Source organism: Sorex fumeus, unplaced genomic scaffold (assembly GCF_029834395.1).
Source record: "Sorex fumeus unplaced genomic scaffold, SorFum_2.1 ptg000002l, whole genome shotgun sequence".
NCBI classification, from domain to species: Eukaryota; Metazoa; Chordata; class Mammalia; order Eulipotyphla; family Soricidae; genus Sorex; species Sorex fumeus.
The window spans coordinates 846,897-873,345 of NW_026606059.1; the positions used below are offsets into that span (position 1 = coordinate 846,897).

Below are 26,449 nucleotides of genomic sequence, written 5' to 3' on the forward strand. Positions count from 1 at the left end.
AGCTACATAGTACTCCATTGTATAGATATACCAAAGTTTCTTTAACCAGTCATCTGTTCTCGGGCGGAAGCCAGCCACACTCGCTAGGGGTAAAGGCAGCTCAGATAGGGAAGGGAGCACCAAATAAAGGATGTTGGGAAGATCCGCCCAGGATGGAAGATGCATGCTGAAAGTAGACTATGGACCAAACATGATTGCCACCCATTGCCTCTTTTGCAAACCACAACACCCAATAAGAGAGAGAGAACAAAAGGGCATGCCCTGCCACAGAGGCAGGGTGGGATGGGGGGGATGGGGTTTGGGTGGGATACTGGGATCTGTGGTGGTGGGAAATGGGCACTGGTGGAGGGATGGGTATTTGATCATTGTATAATTGAAACCCAAGCACGAAAGTTTGTGTAGCTCATGGTGTCTCACCAATAAAAATTAAAAAAAAAAAAAAAGAGAAAGCACATCTCTCCCCAAAGGCAGCAAGCCACACATTCCTACACACAAGAGCACACGCCCACTTTATCCGCAGGTAGACGCGGGCTGGCAGTCCTCACCGACCCACCCACTCAGCTCTGCGCCTGATTTTCCAAGCCCACCCACGCCGGGTCCCACCAGCAGCCCCCCCCCCCCCGCCTACGGCAGCCCTGTGGCATGGGCCTGCAGGAAGCCCCTGCTCTCCGAGACTGCCCACTCCCCAAGTGCCCGAGCACGGTGCACTGGACTCTGCGGCCACCACCCGGAACCGGCGAGGGTGAGAGCCCAGCGCAGCTGAGTGCGGGGCCAGGGCAAGGTGCACCCCCCGCACGCCCCCAGCAGCAGGCACTTCAGCTCTTACCCTCCGCTCTGCTGCCCACTGCATCACCGGGGAGGCCCAGCTGTTTCTTCTGCAAGTCAGAGCCCCCGGGCCTCTCTCTCCTGTGCTGGGCAAACAGCAGGGAGGACGACCCCGAGGAATCCAAGGACGGGAAGGCTGTGGAGTCCTCCAGCGGGTCGAACGTGCTCCCGGTCAGCCAGTTGAAGGAGCTCCTCCCATCTGCAGGGACAGGGAGAGGGCGGGCAGGTGGCCGTGCTCCCCGCGCACTCCCTGGGCAGCCTCCACGCCAGCACACCAGGGCAGGAGACGGGCTGTGGCAGCTCTCCACAGGGGCATGGGTCCTAACACTCTGTCACCACATCTCCGTTAGGAAGACTCGAATCAGTTCTAGAACCACCCAGAAAGCCAAGGGGAGACGCCTCGGGGAGCCGCCAAGGTGACAACTTGGGCGTCTCACCACGGTCCTCACCAGCCCAGAGAGCTGAGTCACAGGGAGTTTACCAGGCCAGCGACTCTGCTTTAGCGTGTTTGACACTCGACACAACGGATTTTATGACTCGATGCATCAAACAGGTTTCTCTGGATAAAATCAAAGCAGACGTGAAGATCTTGAAACTTTTTCTAGTTTGTCCCATCCAGAAATAATTCTTTGCTTTTTTTTCCCTCAATAAATTGGGGCTGGGAGGAGAGTGGTCAGAGAGGGAACCTGGGCTCACTGGAGGAGGGAAGGGACGCGAGTGTTGGGACGGTGATGGAACAGTTGGACGTCACAACCCCAACTCGGAATAACTCTGTAATTCACAGTGCTTTAAAAAAAAAATCGATTCCCAGCATCCCATATGGTCCCCCGAGCACTGCCAGGGGTAATTCCTGAGTGCAGACCCAGGAGTGCAGAGCCAGCCAAAAAAAAAAATTGAAAAATAAATACGTTTGGTAAAATATACATAACATCAGACTGACTTTAACCTTTTTTTTTCTTTTTGGGTCACACCCAGCGATGCTCAGGGGTCAGTCCTGGCTCTGCACTCAGGAATTACTCCTGGCGGTGCTCGAGGGACCCTGTGGGATGCTGGGAATCGAACCTGGGTCAGTTGCATGCAAGGCAAACACCCTCCCCGCTGTGCTATCACTCCAGCCCCTAACCATTTCTAAATGGACCGTTTTGTGCAGTCGCATACAGTTAATCAAGCAACTACCAGTGCGACCCTCGCCTCGAGGTCCGTTCTCAGAGAGACACCAGCTCCCCTCCGGGCGTCCCACGAGAATCCTGGAGTCCAACCTCGATGCCCTCTCTCTGGATCTCACCGCTGCAGGAGGCCCCTCCTATGACTTCTCGACTGGCCTGTCTTTTTGTGGCTACCATTTTCCCCTTTCTTTGCAAAGACCTTTCAACCCAGGCCCTGTGATTTGGGAGGCTGCAGGTGCCGGGCTCCCAGGCACTCCGTGACTCCAGAGCCACCCATGTCAGAGCCTCTGTGCTGGGGTCCCAGCCCCCTCTGGTCCCGGTCCCTTTCATGTCTCTGATGCCCCTCTTGCCGGTCACAGTTACCTGCACTCTGCGTGGGGGTGAAATCGTACTGCTGCTGGGTTGCTCGTATCTGCCTGGCCGCGGGCCCCCGAGCCGGCAGGGACCCCTCTGGGGCCCGGGTCTGGAGAGAGCCCTGGGAGGCCTGCGTCTCGATGAACATGGGGGTGTGGACAGTGCTCCGAAAGCGCCAGTCGGAATCGATCGTGTATTCCTGCGTAGAAAGAGTTTCCAACAGGTCCGTTCTCCAGCAACACAAATCATTTAAGACACAGAGGGACTATGGCAAACGCATTTTTTTCCCCTGCGGGGGCTGGGGACAGGAATGGGTTTGCCTGTAACTAAGCCAGGGCTGACTCCTGGCTCTGTGCTCAGGGATCACTCCTTGTGGGCAGGGGGGAGGGGGGGCGCATGGCTTGCTGGGGTGGTCTGCATGCAGGGCAGAAGCCCTCCCCACTGTACTCTCACCCGGCCCCCAGCACACACTTTAGCAAGTTCGTTTCTGTGGGACACTGAAGGACCCTTCCAAACGGTTAAGCTCCAGCTTTCCTGCTTCTCCCAGACCCCCCCGGAAGCTAAACGCCGCAGCCGAGAGCAGCCCCTCAAGACAGCTGTGCTGATTGCACCCCAGCTCCCGCCTGGGCCCCGCAGCGCCCAGTGAGAGACCCGGGGCAGCCCATGGCACCAGCACTGGGCGGAGCAGAGAAGGGGAGCGCGGGCAGAGGCAGCTGCCTCGAGGGGACACCCGGCAAGCCGGCTTAACACGTAGGGGCGCGCGCGGAGACGGGGACCCTGCGACGGTCACGAGCAGACAGAGGTACTGACCCGAAACTCGCACTCGGAAAGGGGGTGCTCAAAGATCGGGTTGGGATAGTCGGGGCTCCTGCTGGTCATCTCGAGAAGAAAATCCGTGGCCAAGCTTAGAAAATGCATTTCGATCTTTGGAGAATAGAGAGAGTTCAGCGCCAACAGCCGGTCCAAGATATTGGACGGTAGCCGAGTTTCGTGGCTCCAGAAGTTTCGGATGATTAACCTGAAAAGCAGAGAGGAGAAAGACACGCCGCCGCTGAGAGGGTGCTGTCCCCTGCAGCCGGGTTTCAGTCGGCAGGAAGGTCCCCAGGGAGTGCGGGAGGCCGCGTCCGGACTGCAGGAGGAGCACAGCCTGAGTCCCGCTGTGCAGAGAAAGAACAGTTCCGCACCCTTGGGACTGGAGAGATAGCACAGCGGGGAGGGCGTTTGCCTTGCACACAGCTGACCCGAGTTCAATTCCCAGCACCCCACATAGTTACTCCTGGCCGTGCTCAGGTGTGCCCATAAAGAAAAAAAAAAAAAAGAATGGTTCTGCACCCTGTCATTTACTGATTCCTTTGGTCTCGGCGCCGCACCTGGCAGTCCCCACAAGTCCTTCCTGCTGGTGCCCAGGGCTAGGAGGTGCCGTGGAGCCAACCGGCCTCCACAGGCAGGGCACACGCCAGTCCCTCCGAGCCGACTCGCCAGCCCCAGAGCCATACTTAACACGGGGGATTTTATGAATTTTCTTACCTGGGAAGTTTCAGAGGCCATGAATATAATCATCAGCTATCTTGAAACTGAGAATGTATCTTAAGGAAGTATGTATTTCATTGCTTTGCTAGAAAAATTTTGCTCCCAGGCTGGGGAGATGCCACAGGCCCTGGAATGTCTGAGGTCCCAGGTGCAATCTCCAGCACTGCATCCCCCTTCCCCACCCTGCAGTGGACCCCAGGGCCCGAGCACTGAGCCTGCAGGTCCAAATGGTCAGGACCGCACTGTAGGCCGAGACAGTCCACAGTGCAGCAATAACCCTAAGCGTCTCTACCCTGGCTGTCACTCCAGGACGATCACGTACTGAAGCCCGAGGTTCTCATCCATCAATCCCTGAGTCAACACGTCTTTCGCCAGCTTAAAAATTTCTTGGGAGTTCTCATCGGCTTGACTCTCTGGATCTCTGAAACAAACAAAAAAAAATGATGAAACATTAATAATCTCCTCTGTCACTTTTGTTCAACCCCAGTCACTGCCCAGAATTCAAGTGAACCAGCACAGCTTTTCTGAGAGAACAACAGTCATCCCGCCTAACATCCAGGGAGAAAGTGTAACAACAAACCTCAACAATCAACAGCATTTTAGTGTGCTCTGGACGCACACCCAGGGATTTCCAGGGCTGGATGGTGGCCAGAGACTTGGAGGGGAGGCGGGGAGGTGAGAGGGGCTGGCTCTGAGACCCTGCCTGCAAAGCAAGCCCACCTCACTTTCCCCTCAGCCCAGGAGCTCACGCTCCGCTTACTTCCCAAACACACCTGAGTTCCAGTAAGAACCTGTCTCCATATGCGAAAATAGATTCACTTTGGTTCTTGGTTACACGGATGAATGTTGTTTATGATGTATTATAGTCTACATCGGACTGCTAGTCATGCAAATGACCTCTTTAAAAATAATACAGGGGGCCGGAGCAATAGTACAGCAGGTAGGGCTTTTGCCTCGCACGCGGCTGATCTGGGTTCGATTCCCAGCATCCCATATGGTCTCCCAAGCACCGCCAGAAGTAATTCCTGAGTGCAGAGCCAGGAGGAGCCTCAGAGCACTGCTGAGTGTGACCCAAAAGAAGCAAATAATTAAATAAATAAATAAAAATACAGAGTCTGCCCTTTCCGTCCCAGCCAGCTTCTCAGCTCGGCCTGCCAGGCCGCTCCTGGGCACCCCTTCCCCGCCCAACCCTACTTGTGCCAGCTAAGGTCAGCGCCAAGCCCATCAGTTGTTCCTACCGGAATGGCCACAGTCTGCGCAAATGCTCTCCAAGGGCGGCACTAAGGCTATCCAGAGAACCGCCACAGAACCCGGCACCGAACGGGAAAACCAGGCCGAGATAGGCTGTGCAGGTTAAATAGGTGGCATGTCATATGCCTGCTCCCCCCCTCACCCCTGCCAGCCTGCCAGGAGTCAGCCCTAGGACATGGGCCAGCCTGGTGAGGGGTCTAACAACAGGTGAGTGGACTATGAGGAAGTAGCGGATAGACGTGATGGAATGCCACGCAGCCGGGAAGAGAGAAATAATGCAGTCTGCTGCGACTGGGGTGGAGCTGAAAGCCCTCGCAGGAAGGGAGCCCGGCAGAGGGAGGGCAGCAGAGGGCGGGCTCTCCCATCGTGGGACACAGTGATGGGACGAGGGCAGACGAGGGTGCTGCCGCCACCCCGACACGACAGCACGGGAATGAGGAGGCAGGAGAGCGAAGGGAAGCAGTCGAGGGAGGGGTGGCTGATGCCGGGGTCTGCCTGTGGGCACCGAGGTGTGGGGAGATGTGGCGTGTCTCCCACAGAGCCCACCGCACTGAGAACAAGACCAAGACATCAGGACCAAACTTAGACACGCGCTTGCTTCTGCTTGCTGGCTCCAAGCCTGAGTCCTCTCTTGAAGACGCGCTGCTCTCCTCTGTCTGCTCTTTTTATTCGGAAGAAGCTGTGTTCTCTCTGAAACACATTCCTCTCTCTCCCCTAACATCTAAGTAAATGCCAATAAAAACGATTTGCTTCACAAAATTAAAAAAAAATGTTTCTCAATGTGCTTCTCAGTGAGGCAGGCTGGGGGTAAGAGGGAACCGGGGACAGTCAGCAGTGGTGGCATCGGAGTTGGACCACTGCACGCCTGGAACTCAACTTTGGGAATCACAATGCACTCAGAAAAATTGTTTTATAAAAGAGAACAAGCTAGGGATGGGCTCAGTAGTAGAGTCCTACACGTAGAGTTTTGTGTGTGAGAAGCCCAGGTCTGACCCCTGGCACCACGCAAAAATTTGGTTTTTATTTAATTTATTTTATTATTATGTGTTATTATTATTATTTTGCTTTCGGGCTACCCCCATGGTGCTCAGGGCTTGCTTACGCCTGGGTCTGCACTCAGGGATCCTCTTGGCAGGGCTCGGGAAACCATATGAGGCGGCTGCAAGGAAGGCAGACGCACTACCTGTTGCACTAGTACTCAAGCTCCAAAACTTTGTTTCCTTAAAAAAATGCATTGTCTAGTATGAACCTAGAGGTTCTGGGATGAAACTTGGTGATAAAGCAAATGCCCTGCAAGTGTGAGCCCGGGGTTGGACCCCAGGACACCCAGCGTGAATGAAGGTGACCTCTGCCACTCACGTGCCAGCCCGGTACCAAGCCATCAGCACACGATGCCACTCACCTGTAATTGTCGTGGACCCACATGAGAATATTGTACATCTGCTCCCTGCACGTCAGAGACGGGTGGGAGATGAATTCCGTAACAGGACCCAGGAGCTCTCGAAGTTCTACCGGTTTCAACTTTGGCAGCATCTTATAAATGATGTCCAAACAGACTTTTTGCCTTTCATCATCTCTACAACAGATTTAAAAAAAACAAGAATTTAACAATTTTTATACTCTTGAGTCTTACCCATTTTTTTTGGGACTGTTCTGTAGTTTTATAAAACTACACTTGCATAAAAATTACATTCCCTTCAGCTGCCATCTGACCCAGCAATTCTGCTTCATGGCACTTACCCCAAAGGTCCAACACTCTGTTGGGAAAGGCCACCTGCCCGCCTGTGTTCCTCACAGCCTGTCCCCAACAGCCAGACGGGGAAGAGCCCGAGTGCCCCGGGACAAGCAGTGGGCTAACTCCGGCAACTCCGGCGTGTCTGCGCAGTGGAGAGGGCTCGGCTGCAAGGACAGACGACGTCGCACACGTCGCTGCTAGCGGGCGCATCAGGAGAGCGTCCGGCTGAGGGACGGCAGAGCAGGGGACGGGCACGGATGATCCCATACGCAGGACAAAGAGAAGCCTTGCAGGGAAGTCACACAGGGTAGGGCGACACTATCGCAGGTGAGGACTCGCCTCGGGTGTGTCTGACCCGGGTTCAACGCCCGACACCCTTATGGTGCCCCACGCTCTGCCAGAATTGATTCCTGAGGGCACAGCCAGAAGGAAGCCCGAAGTACAAAGCCTGGTGGCCCCAAACCCAAAGCCAACCGACCAAAGAAAAATATCCCAAAGGCAACAGAAACGGAGAACTGGTCTTGATTAGGAGCTTTGGGGCTTGGGGATGATGAGGAGGTGGGGGAAGAGGGCAGCGGGGGAGGGGGAGGTGCTGGAAATTTTATGTATGAAACCCCGCCAATAACAGCTTTGTAAACCATAATGCTTGAAATCTAAAATAATTTGGTGGGAAATGGGCACTGGTGAAGGGATGGGTATTTGATCATTGTATAACTGAAACCCAAGCACAAAAATTTGCAAGTCTACAACTGTACCTCATGGTGTCTCACTAATAAAAATTAAAAAGAAAAAATAAAATCTAAAATAATAATAATAATAATAATAATAAAGATAACTCAGAAATTATCATTCTGAGCTACACAATTAAAAAAATTAATTCAAGGTGAAATTCTGGATTGGATCCTGGAATAGAAAAAAATATATCCACACCCTTACTCGTATTGCAAACCATAATGCACAATAGGAAAAGGAGAGAGATATAAGGAAAGTGCCTCCCATAGAGGGAGGCTGGGGGTAGGGGGAGAGGGGCTGGATCATTGTATGACTGAAACCATGAACAGTGTCGTAAGGGTCTATCTCATGGATATCCAATTAAAAACATTTAAAAAAAAATATTGTGAAGTTTATGCCTGCTTCAGTCAGCTTAATCGCTGTCTGAATAGAGGTAAAAAATTTATCTAAAAATTTTTTTAAGAATAAAGTAAGGGGCTGGAGCGATAGCACAGCGGGGAGGGCGTTTGCCTTGCACGCGGCCAACCCAGGTTCGATTCCCAGCATCCCATATGGTCCCCTGAGCACCACCAGGAGTGATTCCTGAGTGCAGAGCCAGGAGTAACCCCTGTGCATCACCGGGTGTGACCCAAAAAGCAAGAAAAAAAAAAAAGAAAAGTAAAAAGATATATACAGTCTTTCTTAGTACTGAATGAATGTATTTTTCCATGATGGTAAACTTAAAAGAACCATGAAAGACGGTGAAATGGGCGAAGGTGGGAAATGTGCGCGCGGCTCTCTGGTGTGGTTCTGATGCGGCCCCGCAGGGACGCCGGGGAGTGGAGCTGAGGGCCACTCCCAGTGGGCTGGAGAACAAACCCAGAATCCTGCCCGGAGCAGGCGCAGGCAACCGATACTCCCTGGCCCTGCACCATCCTTTCACCTGTCTAAAAATACGAAATGATTCCGAAATATCTATTTAAAAAGCAAAGGCAAACGAAATGAGCTCCGTCTAAGGGCGTGTGTCACTTTCCTCCTTTATTCTGGCTTCTGGGCCTCGTGCAGCACTGCGCAGGTTCCCTCCTGAGCCTGTGTCCGGGGCTGTGCCACGGTTGGTGGCATCTTCCCTGGGACAGGGACTCTCCTGAGGGTGTCTGTGCACTGACCTCCTACACTGCAGACATGACTCCAGGCTCCCTGGGACACCGTCTCTGCTGAGGGTGTCTGTACACTGACCTCCTACCCTGCAGAAGGGACTCCAAGTCTTGGTTCCATGCTCCCCGCTCTATTGGGTCTTTCTGAGGCGCGCCCTTCTCCCTTGCCTGGTGACCGTTTCTCCCTAACGTGGCTGGCTGATGTCCTGTGCAGCGCAGTCAATAGAGGCCTGTTTCTGCTTGCTCATTTTGTGGTGCAGGGATCAAACCCGGGTCTCGTGTGAAGAATGCAGTTTACCACTGAGCCAAATCCCCACGCCCTCACTGAATGCTTATGGAGGGATATCAAAGTACAAAGACAAACGTTTTTGCGCTTGGCCCATTAGATTCTTTTCCATAACTGACCATTCCGCAGAGCTGGGTAGAGACTGTTTGCGGGGGGACAGCTTCGGGACACCCCTGGCGGGGAACATGGTCTTTCCGTCTGGTACGACTCTAGATCCCGCTAGGGCCCGGGCAGCCGTGCCCCACAGGGATGGCACCAGCCTCCCTCCCTTGGGCTTTCCCCCTGTGAAAACACGTGTCCAAACAGAACTGGGAAAGTTCAGGGGCAGAGATGCTGCAGACGAATGGGCTCCTCCTAACAGTGTCCTGGGAGTTGAAACACACGGGAGCAATGACAGAAAGGAAGCTTCTCTCTCCCCTGACAGCTGAGTCAGAAGCCTCTCCCTGAGGCTCAGGCAGCCCGAGGAGCAGGGCCTTACAGGCTGGGCGGGGCAGGGCAGACCACCCCCCTTCAGACTCAAACATACAAACACGTCTGTCCTAAAACCTACAGTCTTCTGAGTGGAACTGAGCGAGAGCACAGCATGGAGGGCGTTGGCCTTGCACAAGGCCGACCCCCACTTAACTCTCAGCATCCCATAGGGTCCCCCGAGCACCACCAAGAGTAATTCCTGAGTGCGGAGCCAGGAGTAAGCCCTGAGCATCGCCGGGTGGGACCCCCCCGCCATAAAAAAAGATTGAAGGTGACTAAACCAAGGAACTTGGGAGAGAGAGTGGGAGAGGGCCCGGGCAGGCCCAGCCACTGAGGAGTGGACAGGCCTGGGGCCTGGGCAGGCCCAGTCCGGCTCCGCCCTGAAGCGGAGCGGTGAGCCCTGGCCCGAGCAGTGAGCCTGCCCGGCCGCTCACCTGTGCCTGAGGACCTGAGTGAAGCCCAGGCTGCGTAGCTGCAGGAAGAGGTCCGGGAGCGTCTCTGCGCGGCTCAGCACCACTTCCAGACACAGTGTCTTCATCACCCCGTGGAACTTGGGCAGCAGGAAAAACACGGTGCTCATAAACCTGTCGGCGGCCGACAGCCGGGTGAGGAGATGCGGCGACCCTGCCCGCCCAGGACACCCGCGGACCCGCGCCGGCCCTACCTGTCGGCCAGCGGAGGGAAGTGCTGGGCGGTTTTGTTCAGGCACACGATGAATTTGTCCTCCATGGTGCTCTGGTGCTGCCTCAGCTGCTTCTCCACCAGCTCCCGCACAGGCTCCTCCAGGGGCTGCAAAGTCAAGCCCCCCTCAAACACACGAAGGCGGCGACCGACACGGAACGGCCTTCCCCTGAGCAGTGCACAGCACAGGGCTGTCATGAGTGCAGGTGCCCGGGTGGCCTGGAGGACCACGAACAACCTCAGGCCCAAACTCCACAAACAGCGTGTCACAAAAACCGACAAGGCCTCCAAGGCCAAAAGCAAGGGGCACAGCAGTGGGGCTGGGCGCAGGGTGGACGCCCGGCCGGGTGGCCAGCGGGATCGGGCTGGGGCTTTCTGTTGCCAAGTCAGCTGAGGCCTGAAAGCTGTTGGGACGAGGTCAGTCCAGGAGCAGGCACCTCTGGTGAAGCCTTCCCGGCACACGGAAGATCGGGGAACGCAACGGAACAGCCCTGAGCACTGACGCCCGAGATACTGTTTTCTCCTGGCTTTCTAAATGACTCACGCACCTATTTCCCTGCTGCATGTCCCTCTGGGGAGGGTTTGGTACACACAGCCGTGGCTGAGTGCATGGGCCTAGAGGCGCCTGGAAGCACCCAACATAGACAAGTGCACAAGTCACACAAAACGGGAGCCTAACAGTACAGATAAAGGCAAACGTATGTGTGATTGCGCACACGCGCACGCACACACACACACACACACACACACACACACACTCTACAGAAGTAAGAATATGAGTGACTTGATTTATGTTTAACGCTTTTCTCCAAATTTCTGTATTATTCCAATGTCAGTGTCACTCAGAAAAGAACTCTAGAACTCATTCTGGTTAAAGGGAAATCATGCTGAAATACTGAACCCGAGGGCTTGCTGTGACCTAACTCCACACTCCATAAATCAACATTCAGGGAAGCAGAATCGTGTTGCAACAGGTTGTTCTGGACGCTAGAGATCCGTCTTACAGGACGGCTGGCAATACCGCAAGACAGTCTGACTCTCCCCGGGGCCAGCTTCCTGCCACTGTGGCTTCGTCCTCCTTTCTGCCCAGTGGCCTGGCTGGTGTCTGAAGGTGGGGGGTCCTGTCCCGGCCTCTCCAAACTCTCTGCAGCTCCCCTGACCATCTGTGCACCTCTCCTTTGGGAGAGCACGTGGACCGGAAACACCAGTTTAGAATCATGAATGTGCGAGCGGTTCTGAAGGCAAGAGACTGGGCCGCAGGGGGGAGGGGAGGGGAGGGGAGGGGAGGGGAGGGCAGGCGGCCGGGTGGGAGGGAGCAGAGCTAAGGGGCTGCAACGGACACCGACCAGCACCCCGCGTGAGCGGAGTCTGGAACCGGGACATCTTCCCAGCATTTAAACGGAAATCTTAAAAGAATCTGAAAACCATCTCTCTTTTCCAAGTTTCAATTACGGAGCGTGCCGCCCCACCACGCTCTCCCTAGGCTCCCACACTCGACGCCACACTCCCCGCGCGGCCTGCTCGGGGGAGGACACAGGCAGACTCAGTCCACTCCCCGCACTCCCGGTATGAGAAGCACCCTCGGCGATTCGACAACTCCATCATGTCTAACTGAGAGCAGAGGCTTCGCTAGCTTAATGTCGCAGTAACACGGCAGAAATCAAGCAGGATAATTTATTCCCAAAGGAAATCCTGAGACATGCAGAGGAATTCTGGTTATATATATTCAGAGCATCACTTTTGCAACACAAATTCAGTTATCAGGATAGAGAGAGCTCATAGGGCTACCTCGCACGCCTTCTGTGCGAGACCCCAGTCTGACCCCCGCGTCTGCATGACCCCCGAACACTGCTGGTACCACCCTGGGGGTCCCCAGACCCCACTGCCATGGCTGGGCAAGTCCCAGCCTCTGAGTTTGGGGGGACCCTTCACAAAAATACAATTAAGCTACCAGCCCTTAAGTATTTATCAAGTTTCTAGTGTTTAAAAAAATAACTTGTCCTCATTTTAAGAATGACTGGCAATTATTCAGTAGGAAGGAGTAAAACTTGAATAAACGCCAAATGCCCAACTGACTTTCTTGTGGTACAGAAGAGATAAATCAAAATTCAAAAAGAAACATTTGCTTCAAATTGCACAGGACCAGACGAGTGTCTCCTGTGGGACTGCACACGGTTTTACGTGTGAACCCACTTTATATGGGTTTGAGCCTAGCAATTAAATGAGCCGGATATGATCCAATAAAGAAATAAAACGGCACAGCAAACTCACGTGTTCTTTCTCAGTAATATATCGGAGAACCAGTCCCAGGACCTCTGCGGCAGCTGCGTAGACTTCTTTGTATTTTACGAAGGACATATTACTGACCAAAGCCTGGAAGTATCTACAGCAGATACAGACAGTTAACACACGGAGAGTAGTGTGACCCCCAAAAGTCTTCTCCCACATGCTGAAAGTAGACTATACACCGAATATGATTGCCACTCAATGCCTCTTTTGAAAACCACAGCACCCAAAAGGAGAAAGAGAACAAAGGGGAATGCCCTGCCACAGAGGCAGGGTGGGATGGGGGGGATGGGGGGTGGTAGGGATACTGGGATCCGTGGTGGTGGGAAATGGGCACTGGTGGAAGGATGGGTACTCGATCATTGTGTAACTAAAACCCAAGCACAAAAATTTGTAAGTGTACAACTGTACCTCATGATGTCTCACTAATAAAAATTAAAAAAAAAAAAGTCTTCTCCCAGCCAAATGACAGTATAAGCTGAGAAAATCTGAAGATCAGACTTGATCTGAATAATCAGAGAGACTGCACATACGAAACTACTTCCTCTAAGGTTCTGGTAAAGGCCACAGCCCAGCCACAGGGCCTTGCTGGAACCACAGAGAATCCGTGCGGGATGCCGTGAACACTGGCGTGAAAAGAAATCACTCCCCGAGCCCGCGGCTCACTGCCCCGCCCCCAAACCATCCTTCTGACGAGGGAGCAGGCAGAGGAACTCCAGACCGCATGTGCAGGCGCTTTGGACCATCAGCCTGGACAGCCTCTAAGGGGCTGCAGAGCCAAGACACAGCAACGGTGGCAGCGAAAGTCCTGCCCCGGGCGCTGTCTCCAGGCAGAGGTCTATGAACAATCTCACAACCCACGCTGCTTGAAAGAGGAAAACCTCAGTTTGGAAAGTCACAATCACAATCACAACCATCCTGTTATTCGTCGATTGCCTCGAGCAGGCCCCAGTAACGTCTCCTTCGTCCTAGCCCTGAGATTTTTTTTAAAAAGTGCCATATTCAAGGCTCTTTCAGAGTTAGGAGAATGAGACCCTTCACTGCGTACCCAATATGCCAAAAACCAGTAACAATGAAGGGTCTCAATGAAGTTTGGAAAGTAAGAAAACAAAATAGAATGGACTGGAAAAATATCTCAAAGGACTTTTTTTTTTGTACTTGAAAGGCCCGGGTTTGGTCACTGGCACCCATGGCCCCCTGAGCACGGAACCGGTAGTTGCCACCGAGTGCTCTGGGTGTGGCCCGAAAAAAAAGAAAAATCAAACTGAAAACACCGAGGAGCAAAGGGGCGGCTGCGTCAAGGGCTGCAGTGCAGCTTCACGTACTCTCCAGCACTGCAGCGAGTCTGGCAGTGAGGCACCCGCCCCACCCGTGGTCCCAGGGGCCTCCCTTCTGCCCAAAGACATAAGAAAGCATCGCTTTGATTTTTAAAGACTGGTGTCTTCGTTCATCACAATAGTCATTTCTTCTTTCACATGACCTCTCCAAAGGCAACCACCTAAATTTCAGCACAGGCTGTGGTTAAAAACCATCCTTAGCAGAATTGAAGCAAATTCGTTTTTCAGTACTCTTTCACCTAAAACAGAATCACAGCAAAACCCCTGAGACTTACTTTATACTCTCTATGCCACATTTTGGGTCGTAGGGAGGCAAGTTATTGGCCATAACAATGCCTAGTAACTGAATTCCAACTGAATTGTCTTTCGAATTCAAATCTTTACTAGAAAATTTTTCAAATATTAACCTGAAACATAAACAAAAAAGAAACAAAGAGGGAGAGAGAGATTACCACAGGATAGAATAAGAAGCTGGAAACATGCACAGAATTTCCCATGACCAACTCTCCACGTAAGAAAGCCCCCTTCCATTGAATACCCTTCTTGCTAATATCCTCTCTGTCCCTTAGAGCTTGGCAACACAGGCAGTTCTCTATGATTTAGTTGATGTCAAAGTCTGCCCTAGGGCTACTGGGATCTTTTCAAAGCTCAGCTTGTTTCGGGCTATACTGAAGGGAGGGAGGAAGGTCTCAGGATGGTCCATGCGCGGGGCCGGTGAGGGGCAGGGCACGCGAGAGGCCCGGAGTGGGGGCCAGACAGCTGAGACACAGCAGAGGGGCGTGCAGATCCTGATGAACCTCTGGAATGTTCTGTGGCAACATTCTAAATATTCAAATGAACTCTGTACTTTAAATTCTCTTCCTTCTATCATTTCATGAGAATCACCATTTACAAGTGACGCTGCAAAATCTCTAAACAACATTGCAAAATTTAGAAAAAGTATACCTATAAGGGACAGACAAACACTCTTTCCAACACTCAACAAGGGTTTTAATAATTTCCAGGTTGTGTCTGAACACAGCTCTTTTTGGATGAAAAACATGCTGCATCAGGAAATGCAGCAATCGATTTGCCAACACTTCATCCTTAGGGACCCCCTAAAAAGGAAAGAAAGTCAACGTTAATATTTAGAATTCTGTTGCAGAAAAATATTTTTCCACTGATAAAAAATCCAGCATTCTTCTGAGGCTCTCTGCTCCTGCCTAAAAACCCATTTGTGAACTTTTCAGGTCTGATCACAGACAAAAAATAATTTTTTGTTTGGGGTACCACACCAGTGATGCTCAAGGCTTCCTCCTGGAGACCCTCAAGAGTCATACAGGTGGGGCTGGGAACTGAACCGGGGTCAGCCACATGCAAGGCAAACACCCGACCCGCTCTACTATAGCCCTGGCTCCTAGAAATCATTTGATCACAATAAGGCTAAGGATCTGAATTTGATTCACTATGAAGCAACACAGAAACATCCTGAGAAAACCATGTGGAGAGGTTGCAGATGTGAATGTCGTGATTAGTAAGAAAGGAGGTTTTCCAGGATAAGCTTCCATGAAAACTTCTGTACGTAAGTGATAATGACTTTCGATGAATGGTCAAAGTTTCGACACGCATGAATCTATGTTGACAGATATCACAAGGTAGACTGATTTTAATAGCGTCCTTCACCTAATAGTTCTTAGCTATCTCTTAAGGATCACAGTCAATCATCTGGAAAACAGATACAATGGCAAAACAAGTGGCAAAATAAAACAGAGACTTGTCACAATAGATTTTTGGTTTTTAAAACTTTACATTAAGGACCTGCTGACATTTATTTTAAACATAATGTTAACAAACTAAAATTCAGTTCCAAACTCCTAGAAAAATAAAGCAACAGAATAACAACAACAACAACAAAATATCAGGTGGTTCAAAAACAGAAGATAAAGGAATTATCAAAAGCTGAAAGCAAGAAGAGAACTAAGGCAATACAGTATCATTTTGTAAAGCAGCATAACAGCAAAATAACTATATGCAATGCTACTACTATGCTGAAACAAGTAAGAGCTTGAATTACTTGTCATACTCTATACTTAGGATATGAGCAAAAGAGGGGCTGGAGCAATAGCACAGCAGGTAGGGCATTTGCCTTGCACGCGGCCGACACAGGTTCGATTCCCAGCATCCCATATGGTCCCCTGAGCACTGCCGGGTGTGACCCAAAAAGCAAAAAGCAAAAAGCAAAAAAAAAAAAAAAATTTAGCAAATGAGGGGGCTGGAGTGATAGTACAGCAGGTTGTTTGCCTTGCACACGGTCAACCCAGGTTCGATTCCCAGCATCCCTCATAATTACCCGAGCACTGCCCAGAGTAATTCTGAAGTGCAGAGCCAGGGGTGACCCCTGAGCATCTGCGGGTATAATCCCAACCCACCTCCACAAAAAAAAAAAAATTAGCAAACAACATGAAAGATGTATATCTCCTTACTACAGGCGTGGCCAGTCCTGTCCAGGAAAGCACCGTGACCACTATCTCAACCACCAGGAAGTGGATTCCTTCTCCTCCGTTGTTGTCTGAGACGATCAACTGCACTAAGGGACCAAGCCAAAACTTCGCGTATGGACGAAAGACCTGGAAGACAGTTTGAAAGTCAAACATCAAAATACTGTTGAAATAACAAAAATTGTTCTAAAAATCACTATCAAAGTATTCTATTATCATCCCCGGGCATCTGAATAATACGGCCACATACAGAATTCCATTTTTTCTTTCATGCAAGTGGCAGAATAAATGAGAAATTAGAATATAAAATTAGATAGGTGCAAGTAGTTGCTTTATGTTCATTTCTTCCTATGTCATATAAGCAACTTCTCCTATGGTCTTCCTACGTCCAGGATCTCTTGAAACGAACATGAAAGCATGTTTGTATGCTCAATTTAATACCATTTAATTTTTAAAATTACAAGAGAAGGTATTTTGATGCAAAGAACAGATGAAAGTATATATTCAAACCATTTACTTACTTAACTTACTTCAGCCACTTTTCCCCAAGATTTTCTCAAGCATTTCTCTCATACTCCCAAAGCTGAAATCTGTGTGATGTACACTCTAAACATTTACTGGCTCATTTATAAATCATAAATACATTTTTTTAGCTGAAGCACATGAACGACAAAGTTCCAGAGTCACTCATGACCGAGCTCCAGGCGTACACCTACCCCTTCACCGGTGTCCCGAAGGTCCCTCCATCCCCCCTTCCCTTCTTTTCCTTTCAGGCACTGTGGTTTCCACACCTGCTGACCAGGTACCATGACCTCCCTCCATTCGGCACCCGTCCTCCTCCAGAGCGACTGCATCCTCCACACTGCTGCCGTGGTCCCGCCCCACTAGAGCTCAGTGCCCAGGAGCCCCTGAGCTGCGCTCGGAGAATCACGAGGTGCCAGAGATCACACCCAGGATCCACGGACGAAGCATGCAGTCCGCCCTGAGTTATCTCCCTGGCTGCCAAGACCGAGATCAGAAAGATAAGGGAATACAAGTCTTTCTCCAAGAGACAACAACCACCTTCAACGACCTCTGGAAACAATACACTGACCACTGCTGTGTCATGTCCAGGCGGCGAGGGAGACCCCCGTGACTCTCTCTCGCCACCTGCATTCGGTGGATTTGCGCCGCTTCCCCCCAGGACAGCCTAGGCCATGGACAGACGGAGGAGGAAACGAGGGCCAGGCTGGTTGGTGATCAGTTGCCGTTTATTCCATTCTCCCTCGCGCCTGCCCCAGTCTCTCTGAGCCTCCCTTTCTGGTCTCACACTGCCGCTCATTCCCGTCTCCTCCTGCTCATCTGTCTGCACTCCCTCTCGCAGCCTGGGCTCTCTCTGGTCTCTCTCCAACTGCCCGCACTGGGGGCAGCCACCACACCCCATCCAGTAGCACAATCAACATACCAAAAGTCATTCCTGATCTCTGATCAGGCTCAAGGGCGGAAATACCACCTAGGGATGTTTCTCCTCTCCTTAGTCCAATCACCTAATTAACATCTTAATTCTACTTCGTAATATTAGTTGTCAGGGGGAGTGCTAAGCTTCTTTCCTTCCTTGCACGTGGCCGACACGGGTTCGGTTCTTCTGCTCCTCTCGGAGAGCCCAGCAAGATACCGAGAGTTTCCCGCCCGCACGGCAGAGCCTGGCAAGCCCCCTGTGGTGTATTCAATATGCCAAAACCAGTAACAACAAATCTTACAATGGAGATGTTGCTTGAGCAAATCAATGAACAATGGGAGAACAGTGCTACAGTGATACGATATTAGTTATTTTGTATGGACACAGTAAGAGATACATTAAGCTTGTAGGGTGGCTCTCCTGGGGACATCTTGCTTCTGATCTCAGACTATAGTGCTCAGGCCAGATTAATCTTTCCAGATTAATCGAACTCCAGGGTCAGCTGTCTGCCACCTCAGGGGCCCCTCACCTTTCACCATGTTTCCATGTTGGGTCTACCTACCCCATCCCATCTACCAAAACATCATCCAACAAAAATAAAGATAACAGATACCAGCTCCTGTTTTGGGTAGAAACCTAGTCCACACTTACAGAACTAGAAATAACATGGAACTCCAAGTCCTATGACTGAACTATGTCTGCCCCCCAAATATTTAAACCCTAACTCCCAGGACCTGTGGATATGACTTTATTCAGAACTGGGGGGTCTCTGAAGATGGCCTGGTTAGAGAGATCACCAGGGAGGGGAAAGAGGGAGGGAGGGAGGAAGGAAGGAAAGCAGGCAGGCAGGCCAGCCATCAGAGTGTGACCCCATCCGCTGAGTGTTCTACGCAATGGGGTCATGGGGAGATCTTATACACAGACAGAGAGAGGCAGACAATGAGAAGGCGCAGAAAGAAACAGCATCTACAAGCCAAGGACTGCCTGAGGCCACCAGAAACTGGGACAAAGCCCAGGACAGTCACAACTCTTAGAACTCATTTTATGTGTGTTTGTGGGTGCTGGGGTTGGCAGCGCCAAGAATCAAACCCAGGTCAGCTGCACACCAGGTGAGTGCTGGTACTGTTTGACCAGCTCCAACAACCGCAGAGAACCAACCCTACCAACATCTCGCTCTCAGACTTTTGAATTTCCGAATCGAGTGACAGTGTGTTCCTGCTAAGTCACTTTGTTACAGGGTCCAGGAATCAGAAACTGAGAGGGGAGTTAAGGAACTGAGGCCTGACCACAGTCTCTCGATAAATTAATGACATCAACAAGCAAGTTAATACGGTTGGCTGACTTATTCAGAGAGCCAAAGGGTTCTGATCCGTCCTTCCACATCTTTCCTTGTCGTGGGCTTCTAGGTAAAAGCAGGCCAGTGCAGAGACTCTTGGAGCAACGACAGTTATGGAAGCAGCTCGGGCTGGAGAGAAAGTACCCTATCTGCTGATTCCTGGAGCCCCAACCGCCAGCAGCAGTCAACCTGAGCACAAAGCCAGGAGTGGTCCCGATTACTGCCCACCCCCTGGCCCCCAACACACACACACACACACACACACACACACACGCACGCACATGAAGTGAGTTCCACCCTGGCACAGAGCCACAAGAAGCCCCAACAATGCCACGTGTGACCCAGCACCACCCCGAGCCCTGCGAGCCAAGACAAAGTCATCACTTACTTCCTCGGTATTGATAACAAGCTTGGCTATAAAGAGACGTATGTTCAGTGATACGGATGGATTTCCTAGTTTATCATGAAGAAATTTCATCCAAGGAGGAAGACTTTGTGGCACTGTACCCTGAAATCAAGTCAAAATTATCTTAGAAAGTGTGTTAAAATGCCTTTTGATATTCTGATGTCCTAAGACACCAATAAGACCTAAGAAAACGCATACTCGTCCGACAGAGCAACGAAACTGAAGAGTCTCCCACATTATATACGACCCCTCAACGAGGCACCCGAGTGGTGGCGGCCAGCAAGCGACTGACCTCTGCTCTGGGCAGGATCTGGCTCCGGTGCATGTGTTTGATGAGGGCTGTCATGGGCGCCATGCACTCGTGTTGGTTCAGCTCATCCATCTCCAACTCCAGAACGTCACTGGGGATGTCGGCCTCTTTATTTTCCTAGGAAAAGAGAGTAATCTCTTGTTGAGCTTTTCTTATGCGTCTAGAAATTTAACAATAAAACCTTTTAACCATGTTGGGGCCTCAAATTCTTGGCTCCATACAGCTGTGGTAAACACTGAGAAGTGCAATGCTGAACTGGGTCTCAGCATACATTCACGCTAATTTTATTCACACATATACAGACACACAGGGTGTGGGGGAGTAACTGATTTGTCTGGGTATTTTCCTTTTTTTTTTAAATTTCTGGAAAAGAGAAAGGTGTATTAGAAAGTAGAAGGGAAAAGAAAAGAAACTCCCCAGCCAGAGAGAAACTTAGCACAGAACTAAGTTCTAACCAAATGTTTCTTAGCACAGATCATTTCCAGGAGAAAATGTGAAAAATCTGAGATGAAAAGTCTAACAATTAAAAAAAAAGTCTTACAGGAACTGGGGCGATAGCACAGCGGGTAGGGCGTTTGTCTTGCATGTGGCCGACCCGGGTTCGACTCCCAGCATCCCATATGGTCCCCTGAGCACTGCCAGGAGTAATTCCTGAGTGCGTGAACCAGGAGTAACCCCTGTGCATAACCAGGTGTGACCCAAAAAGCAAAAAAAAAAAAAAGTCTTACAATTAAATCATTATTTTTAAAGTATTGCTAGAGACCGAGTAGAAAAGCAGTTAAAATGGTCTTTCAGAGTCAGACAGATGGTCCAGAGGTTAAGAAGCCTGCCTGGTTTGAATGCCTGATGCCACCTGGTCCAGCAAACACAGCCAGGAAAAGTGACCAAGCATGGCCAGGTGAGGCCCCGAAACCAAAACCAACAAAGTGGCCTTATGTGATTCATGATTCTGCTTGTCCTGGTGGCAGGAATTATTCCAGCACGTCACGTAGAGGATGACCAGTACTTGGAAACGCAATTCCACTCAGAGTCAACGGACAACTGCTACAAGCCAAGGACTTCGGAAACGAGAGGAAGGAAGGCCAAGATGAATCAGAGCAGAAGCAGGTGAGCACCGCCCAGGGGACTGCCAGCACCACCAGGGTCATGTGAGACAAGTCGCGAAAACCATGCTCAGCGGCCATCAAGTCAGAGCAATCTCTTCCCTCCAAAACAAAAGCCCTGAGCAAAGCTCCAGACAGCACCGCTGAGATCTATCCCTGACATAAAGTTATTCTAAATGCCCCCTTCCATCTTCGTGCTCAGGTGGGAGAGGAATACATGTAGATGTCTGGCTGAACTCAGGTTCACTCGTGTGCTTTTACTTGGGTCTGGGGGTGGCTCCCAGCTCCAGGTTTGCTCTCTGCTGCTTGCGGGATTAACCCTGGGCCTCCGGAACCCAGACACTGACCGTCTGGGCCGTCTCTCAGACCCCCCCCAGAAGCAGGAACACAGAAGGCCCAGCCAGCAGCAAACAGTTGAGTGCATTCTTGGACAAGGACCTAACAAGCCCACAATCAGATACAACAATTTTCATGTAAATTGATTTTTTTTCATTTTTTCTAATTTTATTTATTGAATCACCGTGAGAGCAGTTACAAAGCTTTCGGGTCTAAGTCTCAGTCATACGATGAAAATCCCGTACCTTCACCAGTGCCCATTCTCCACCACCGAAAACCCCAGTATACCCCTATCCCACACCCTCCCCCTACCTGTGGGGCAGATGATTTCCACATTAATCTCTCTCTACTTTGATCACATTCAATATTTCGACAACAGACCCACCATTATTAAATTTGAAATTTTACCCCAACACTCAGATCTGCTGAAAAGGCACAGTAGACAATTTGTGTTCTATTGCCGGTTATAAATAACTTATGATGTCACGTGGCCATGTGATTTTGAAATTCCGAAATTTTAACACTTAAATCTGGAGGGATTTCTGCCAAAAGCCACTGGGTTTCGAGATTTGCTCCTGAGTCTCTGGGATCATGGCTGTTGAGCAGCTTGATCAGGAGCCAGAGAGGCTGTTCGTGGGCAATGACTTGGGATCTCATTGGGACCCTGTCAGGATCAGCCCCACCCCCCTCCTGTGAGACCCAGCAAGTTTCGTCACTATGGGCCCAAACCTGACTGTCCAATGGCCTCTGGAGGATGAGGGCCACCGAGCCGCCAAGGGGGAGCAGGCGGAGGGACAACACCCTTTCCCCCCAGGGGTGGCCCGGCGACAGTAACCTACTGCGCGGTTCAGACGCATGTCTGCCAAAAGTCGCTGGGTTTCGAGATTTGTTTCTGAGTCTCTGGGATCATGGCCGTTAAGCAGCTTGATCAGGAGCCAGAGAGGCCGTTCGTGGGTGATGACTTGGGGTCTTGTTGGGATGGGGAGGACAGGCCTGGCTCCACCCCATCCTGTGAGGCCCAACAAGTTTCATCACTGCGGGCCCAGACCTGACTGTCCAATGGCCTCTGGAGGATGAGGGCCACCGAGCCGCCAAGGGGGAGCAGGCGGAGGGAAAACACCCTTTCCCCCCAGGGGTGGCCCGGCGACAGTAACCTACTGCGCGGTTCAGACGCATGTCTGCCAAAAGTCGCTGGGTTTCGAGATTTGTTTCTGAGTCTCTGGGATCATGGCCGTTAAGCAGCTTGATCAGGAGCCAGAGAGGCTTTTTGTGGGCAATGACTTGGGGTCTCGTTAGGGTGGGGAAGACATGCCCACGTCCACCCCCATCCCGTGAGGCCCAACAAGTTTCATCAGTGCAGGCCCAAACCTGACTGTTGAGTGGCCTCTGAAGGATGTGGCCACTGGGCCACCAGGGGAACAGGCCAAGGCACAAAACCTATTCCCACCTGGGTTGGCCCAGCACCGGTAACCCCAGCAGGGACTGGACGCATTTCTGCCAAAAGCCACTGCGTTCTGAGATTTGTTTCTGAGTCTCTGGGATCATGGCAGTTAAGTCGTTCGATCAGGAACCAGAGAGGCCATGCCTCCAATTATATAGCTGAGTCGGAGGTGGTTTGTGGGTATGTTTCCCACATACCTAACTTCTGGCCATTTGCTTTCTTGGTAAGCTTTGCCCCAAGTTTTTGGGGTCTGGCCAAAGGCCCAGCAGCAATTTTGGGGTATCTGAAAGTCTGAAGGCACCATCAGGCTGCTGGCTGATGCACTCGCCTCACAGATACAGATCGACCTGCTGGCGGCACCATCACAAATCACAAATCACAAATCATCCTGTTATTCGTTGATTGCCTCGAGCAGGCCCCAGTAACGTCTCCTTCATCCTAGCCCTGAGATTATATTCAAGGCTCTTTAGGAGAATGAGACCCATCATTGTTACTGGTATTTGGCATATTGGATGCTCCACGGGGAGTTTGCCAGACTCTGCCGTGTGGGCAGGCTACATTCGGTAACCTGCCAGTTTGTCCAAAGTAGAAATGAGATAATAAGATGTTGCGCAGTCGCAAATGCAGCCGCGCGCTTCCGGGAGCTGGTTTTTATAGTCTCTGAGTCTTGACCGTTGATGGGACTACACGGCGCCAGGGGGCCAGTTGGTGGGTGTGACCCCGCCTACTGGAATTTGGAGGATCTGGGTGGAGGATGCTCGGCCCAAATCCGAGTAGGCTTAGAGATCTCGGCCCCGGAACCCGCGTGACTTTGTCCCTCTGCCAGTACCTTCGTGTGTGCGGAGAGTGGTCTCAGCATGGTGGTGGTTGGTCCTAGAGGTCTTTGGCTGCCGGAGCCCTGGTCGGGGCGGGGAGGAAAGCTCAACCTGCTCCCCTCTAAGGGGTCCCGGCGAGCGAGGACAGTCAGGCGCGGGGGCAGGAGACTGCAGCACCATAACCCCCGTAAATTGATTTTTATACTTATTGATTTTAATATTGGAGATCTCTTATCTAATCGGTTTTAGTTCTAGAATTGTATCAACAGTACATTAAAATAAATTTAAAAATAAAAACTGAGGACAGAAGGAAATACCTCAATGTAATCAAAGTCATCTACCGTGAATCCACAGCTAATATCACGCTCAATGGAAAGACCCTGAGCCCTTCCCTTTATGCTCAGGCACAGTCAAGGTCGCCCATTTCATCACTACTGCCCACTACTGCACTGGGAGCCCTTCCCATAGCAAGTAGGCAAGAGGGAACCCAGCTTGGAAATGAAGTCAAACGACTATTATTTGTAGCTAACACCGTACTAGAGTTAGAAATTCATAAAATCCATTGAAACCTCCTAAGAAACATTAAGTCTACACAGTAATGTAGCAAGCTACACAATCAACACCTTGAAATCCATGGCACTTCTATATATAAACAATGAAACAGGACAGAAAAAAAAAATTCCTTCCACAACAGCACCTTAAAAAAATCCAGTATCTGGGAATACACGTAATGAAGGAAGTAGAAGTCTGATAGAAAGGAAACTTCAAATTACTACTTAAAAATAAGACACAAGGTGGTGCTGGAGTGATAGCACAGTGGGTAGGGCGTTTGCCTTGCGTGCAGATGACCCGGGTTTGATTCCCAGCATCTCATAGGGTCCCCTGAGCACTGCCCAGAGTAATTCCTGAGTGCATGAGCCAAGAGTAACCCCTGAGCATCGCCGGGTGAGACCCAAAAAGCAATAAATAAATAAATAAATAAATAAGACACAAGGAAATGGAACACAGCCCACGTTAACAGATTGGGAGGAATAATATTGTCAAAATGACAACCCTACCCAAAGCACCACAGATCAAGGTAGCCCCTAAACATAAAGACAGTGAGCCCATCTCAGCCAGGCTTTTGATTCTGGAGACTTTTGGTTACCGTTTTGATTTCCTCGATAACACATTTGGTCTGATTGCATACTCTGTTTCTTCTCAGTTCAATCTAGGGAGGCTGTAAGAGTCCAAAAATTCATCCATTTCTTCTAGGCTCTGCTGTTTTGTGGCGTATAGGTTTTTAAAGTAATCCCTGATGACCCTCTGAATTTCTGTGGTATCTGCTGTGACGCCCCCCTTTCATTTCTGATTCAGCTTATTAGGGTTCTCTCTCTTTGAGTCTTGCTTGTGGTTTGTCAATATTGTTTATTTTTCCAAAGAACCATCTCTTGGTTTCATTAATCTTCTGAATTGTTTTCTTTTTTAATCCAAATTCATTAATTTCTGCTCTGTCTTGCTTATTTCCTTTCTTCTGCTTGCTCGGAGCTCCGTTTGGCGGTGCTCTGCCAGCTGCTAAGCCGTGCGGTCAGGTTACTTATTTGGTCCCTTTCTTCCTTGCTAATGAGCGCCTGCACTGCTAGAACTTTCCTATCAACATCACTTCTGCTGAGTCCCGAAAGTCCTGGTAGCTCAAATGCTCATTCTCATTAGTGCCCAGGAATCTTTTCATTTCCTCTTTGACCCGCAGCTTATTCAGTGGCGAGCTCTTTCGTTTCCAAGTGTTCTGACTTTTTACCCCATTTCTGTTTGTGATTAACTTCGACTCAAAGCCTCATAGGCTGATACAATTTCCAAACTCTTGAATTCATGGAGGTATGTTTTGGGGCCCAGCATGTAGCCCATTTGTAGAATGTTCCATGCAATGGAGAAGAATGCGTATTCAACTTGGGGGGGGCAAAAAGTCCTATATATATATATATATATATATATATATATACACACGTCATATGTATATCTGCCGCTATGTTCCTTTCTTCCATTTCGTCCTTCAAAGTCAGTGTTCTTGCTGAGTTTTAGTCTAGCTGATGTACACAGGGATGAACCAAATGCTGTTCTGTTGCCATCAACAACTTCTTTCATGTCTCTTAGAAGCTGTTTTAAATATTTCAGCGGTATCTCATTAGGTGCACTTTTAAAAAAAATCTCAGGGCTAGGACGAAGGAGACGTTACTGGGGCCTGCTCGAAGCAATCAACGAACAACAGGATGGTCGTGATCGTGATCTCATTAGGTGCATACATGTTTAGGAGTGAGTTCTTCCTCATGACTGATCGTTAAGAACTGGTGATTAAGACCCCTTAATTATTAAGAAATAACCATCTGTTTTATAACTTCTTTTAGCTTGAAGTCTGTGTTGTTTGATATAAGCATGACCACCTTGGCACCCCAGCCTTTTAAGGTTATTTGCCCAAAATACTGTCTCTCAATCTCTGACTTTGAGTCTGTGTTTGCCTTGACTATTCAATTTTTTGTTTTTCTTTACGGGCAGCAGAAGGTTGGTTTAAGTTCTCTAATCCTGAGAAGAGACCAATATGACAGTAATAGTTGGAAATGATCACTTGGATAAGACTGAGTACTGAAAGTAGGTAAAGGGATATACATGATAACCTTTCAGCATCCGTACTGTGAATCAAAATTCCCACAAGGAAAAGGGCAGGGGGGAGTGAGAGAAAGAAGGAAAGCCGATCAGAGAGGTTGGGAGTAAGGGGTAGGCAGGAGGGAAGCTGAGGACACTGGTGGTGGGAAATGTACTCTGGTGAAGGGAGGGGTGTTGGAACATTAGATAACTAAACCCAATCATCAATAATTTTTTGACTGTGTATCTCACTGTGATTCTTAATGTAAAGTTAATGCATTTCTCTACTCTTGGTAGTTGGTGCATTTAATTGATATTGAGTGAGATTATTCTCATGAAGCTTTTGTCATCTTTCTGTGTAAGTTAGACCTGTTTGTAAAATTT

General features: G+C 50.2%; 1 protein-coding gene across 1 annotated transcript in view; it reads right to left on the reverse strand.

Annotated features, from left to right (window-relative positions):
• PRKDC (protein kinase, DNA-activated, catalytic subunit) overlaps window positions 1–26,449 on the reverse strand; it is a 147,459-nt gene that overhangs the window by 47,589 nt on the left and 73,421 nt on the right. The window contains exons 47-59 of the mRNA XM_056112417.1: window positions 19,737–19,871; window positions 19,427–19,546; window positions 16,250–16,393; window positions 14,733–14,884; window positions 14,063–14,194; window positions 12,436–12,547; window positions 10,148–10,272; window positions 9,918–10,067; window positions 6,529–6,702; window positions 4,198–4,296; window positions 3,156–3,363; window positions 2,355–2,544; window positions 827–1,024 (exon numbers count right to left, since the gene is read on the reverse strand). Coding sequence (XP_055968392.1) covers window positions 827–1,024; window positions 2,355–2,544; window positions 3,156–3,363; window positions 4,198–4,296; window positions 6,529–6,702; window positions 9,918–10,067; window positions 10,148–10,272; window positions 12,436–12,547; window positions 14,063–14,194; window positions 14,733–14,884; window positions 16,250–16,393; window positions 19,427–19,546; window positions 19,737–19,871 — 1,939 coding nt within the window. The remainder of the gene's footprint in view (window positions 1–826; window positions 1,025–2,354; window positions 2,545–3,155; window positions 3,364–4,197; window positions 4,297–6,528; window positions 6,703–9,917; window positions 10,068–10,147; window positions 10,273–12,435; window positions 12,548–14,062; window positions 14,195–14,732; window positions 14,885–16,249; window positions 16,394–19,426; window positions 19,547–19,736; window positions 19,872–26,449) is intronic.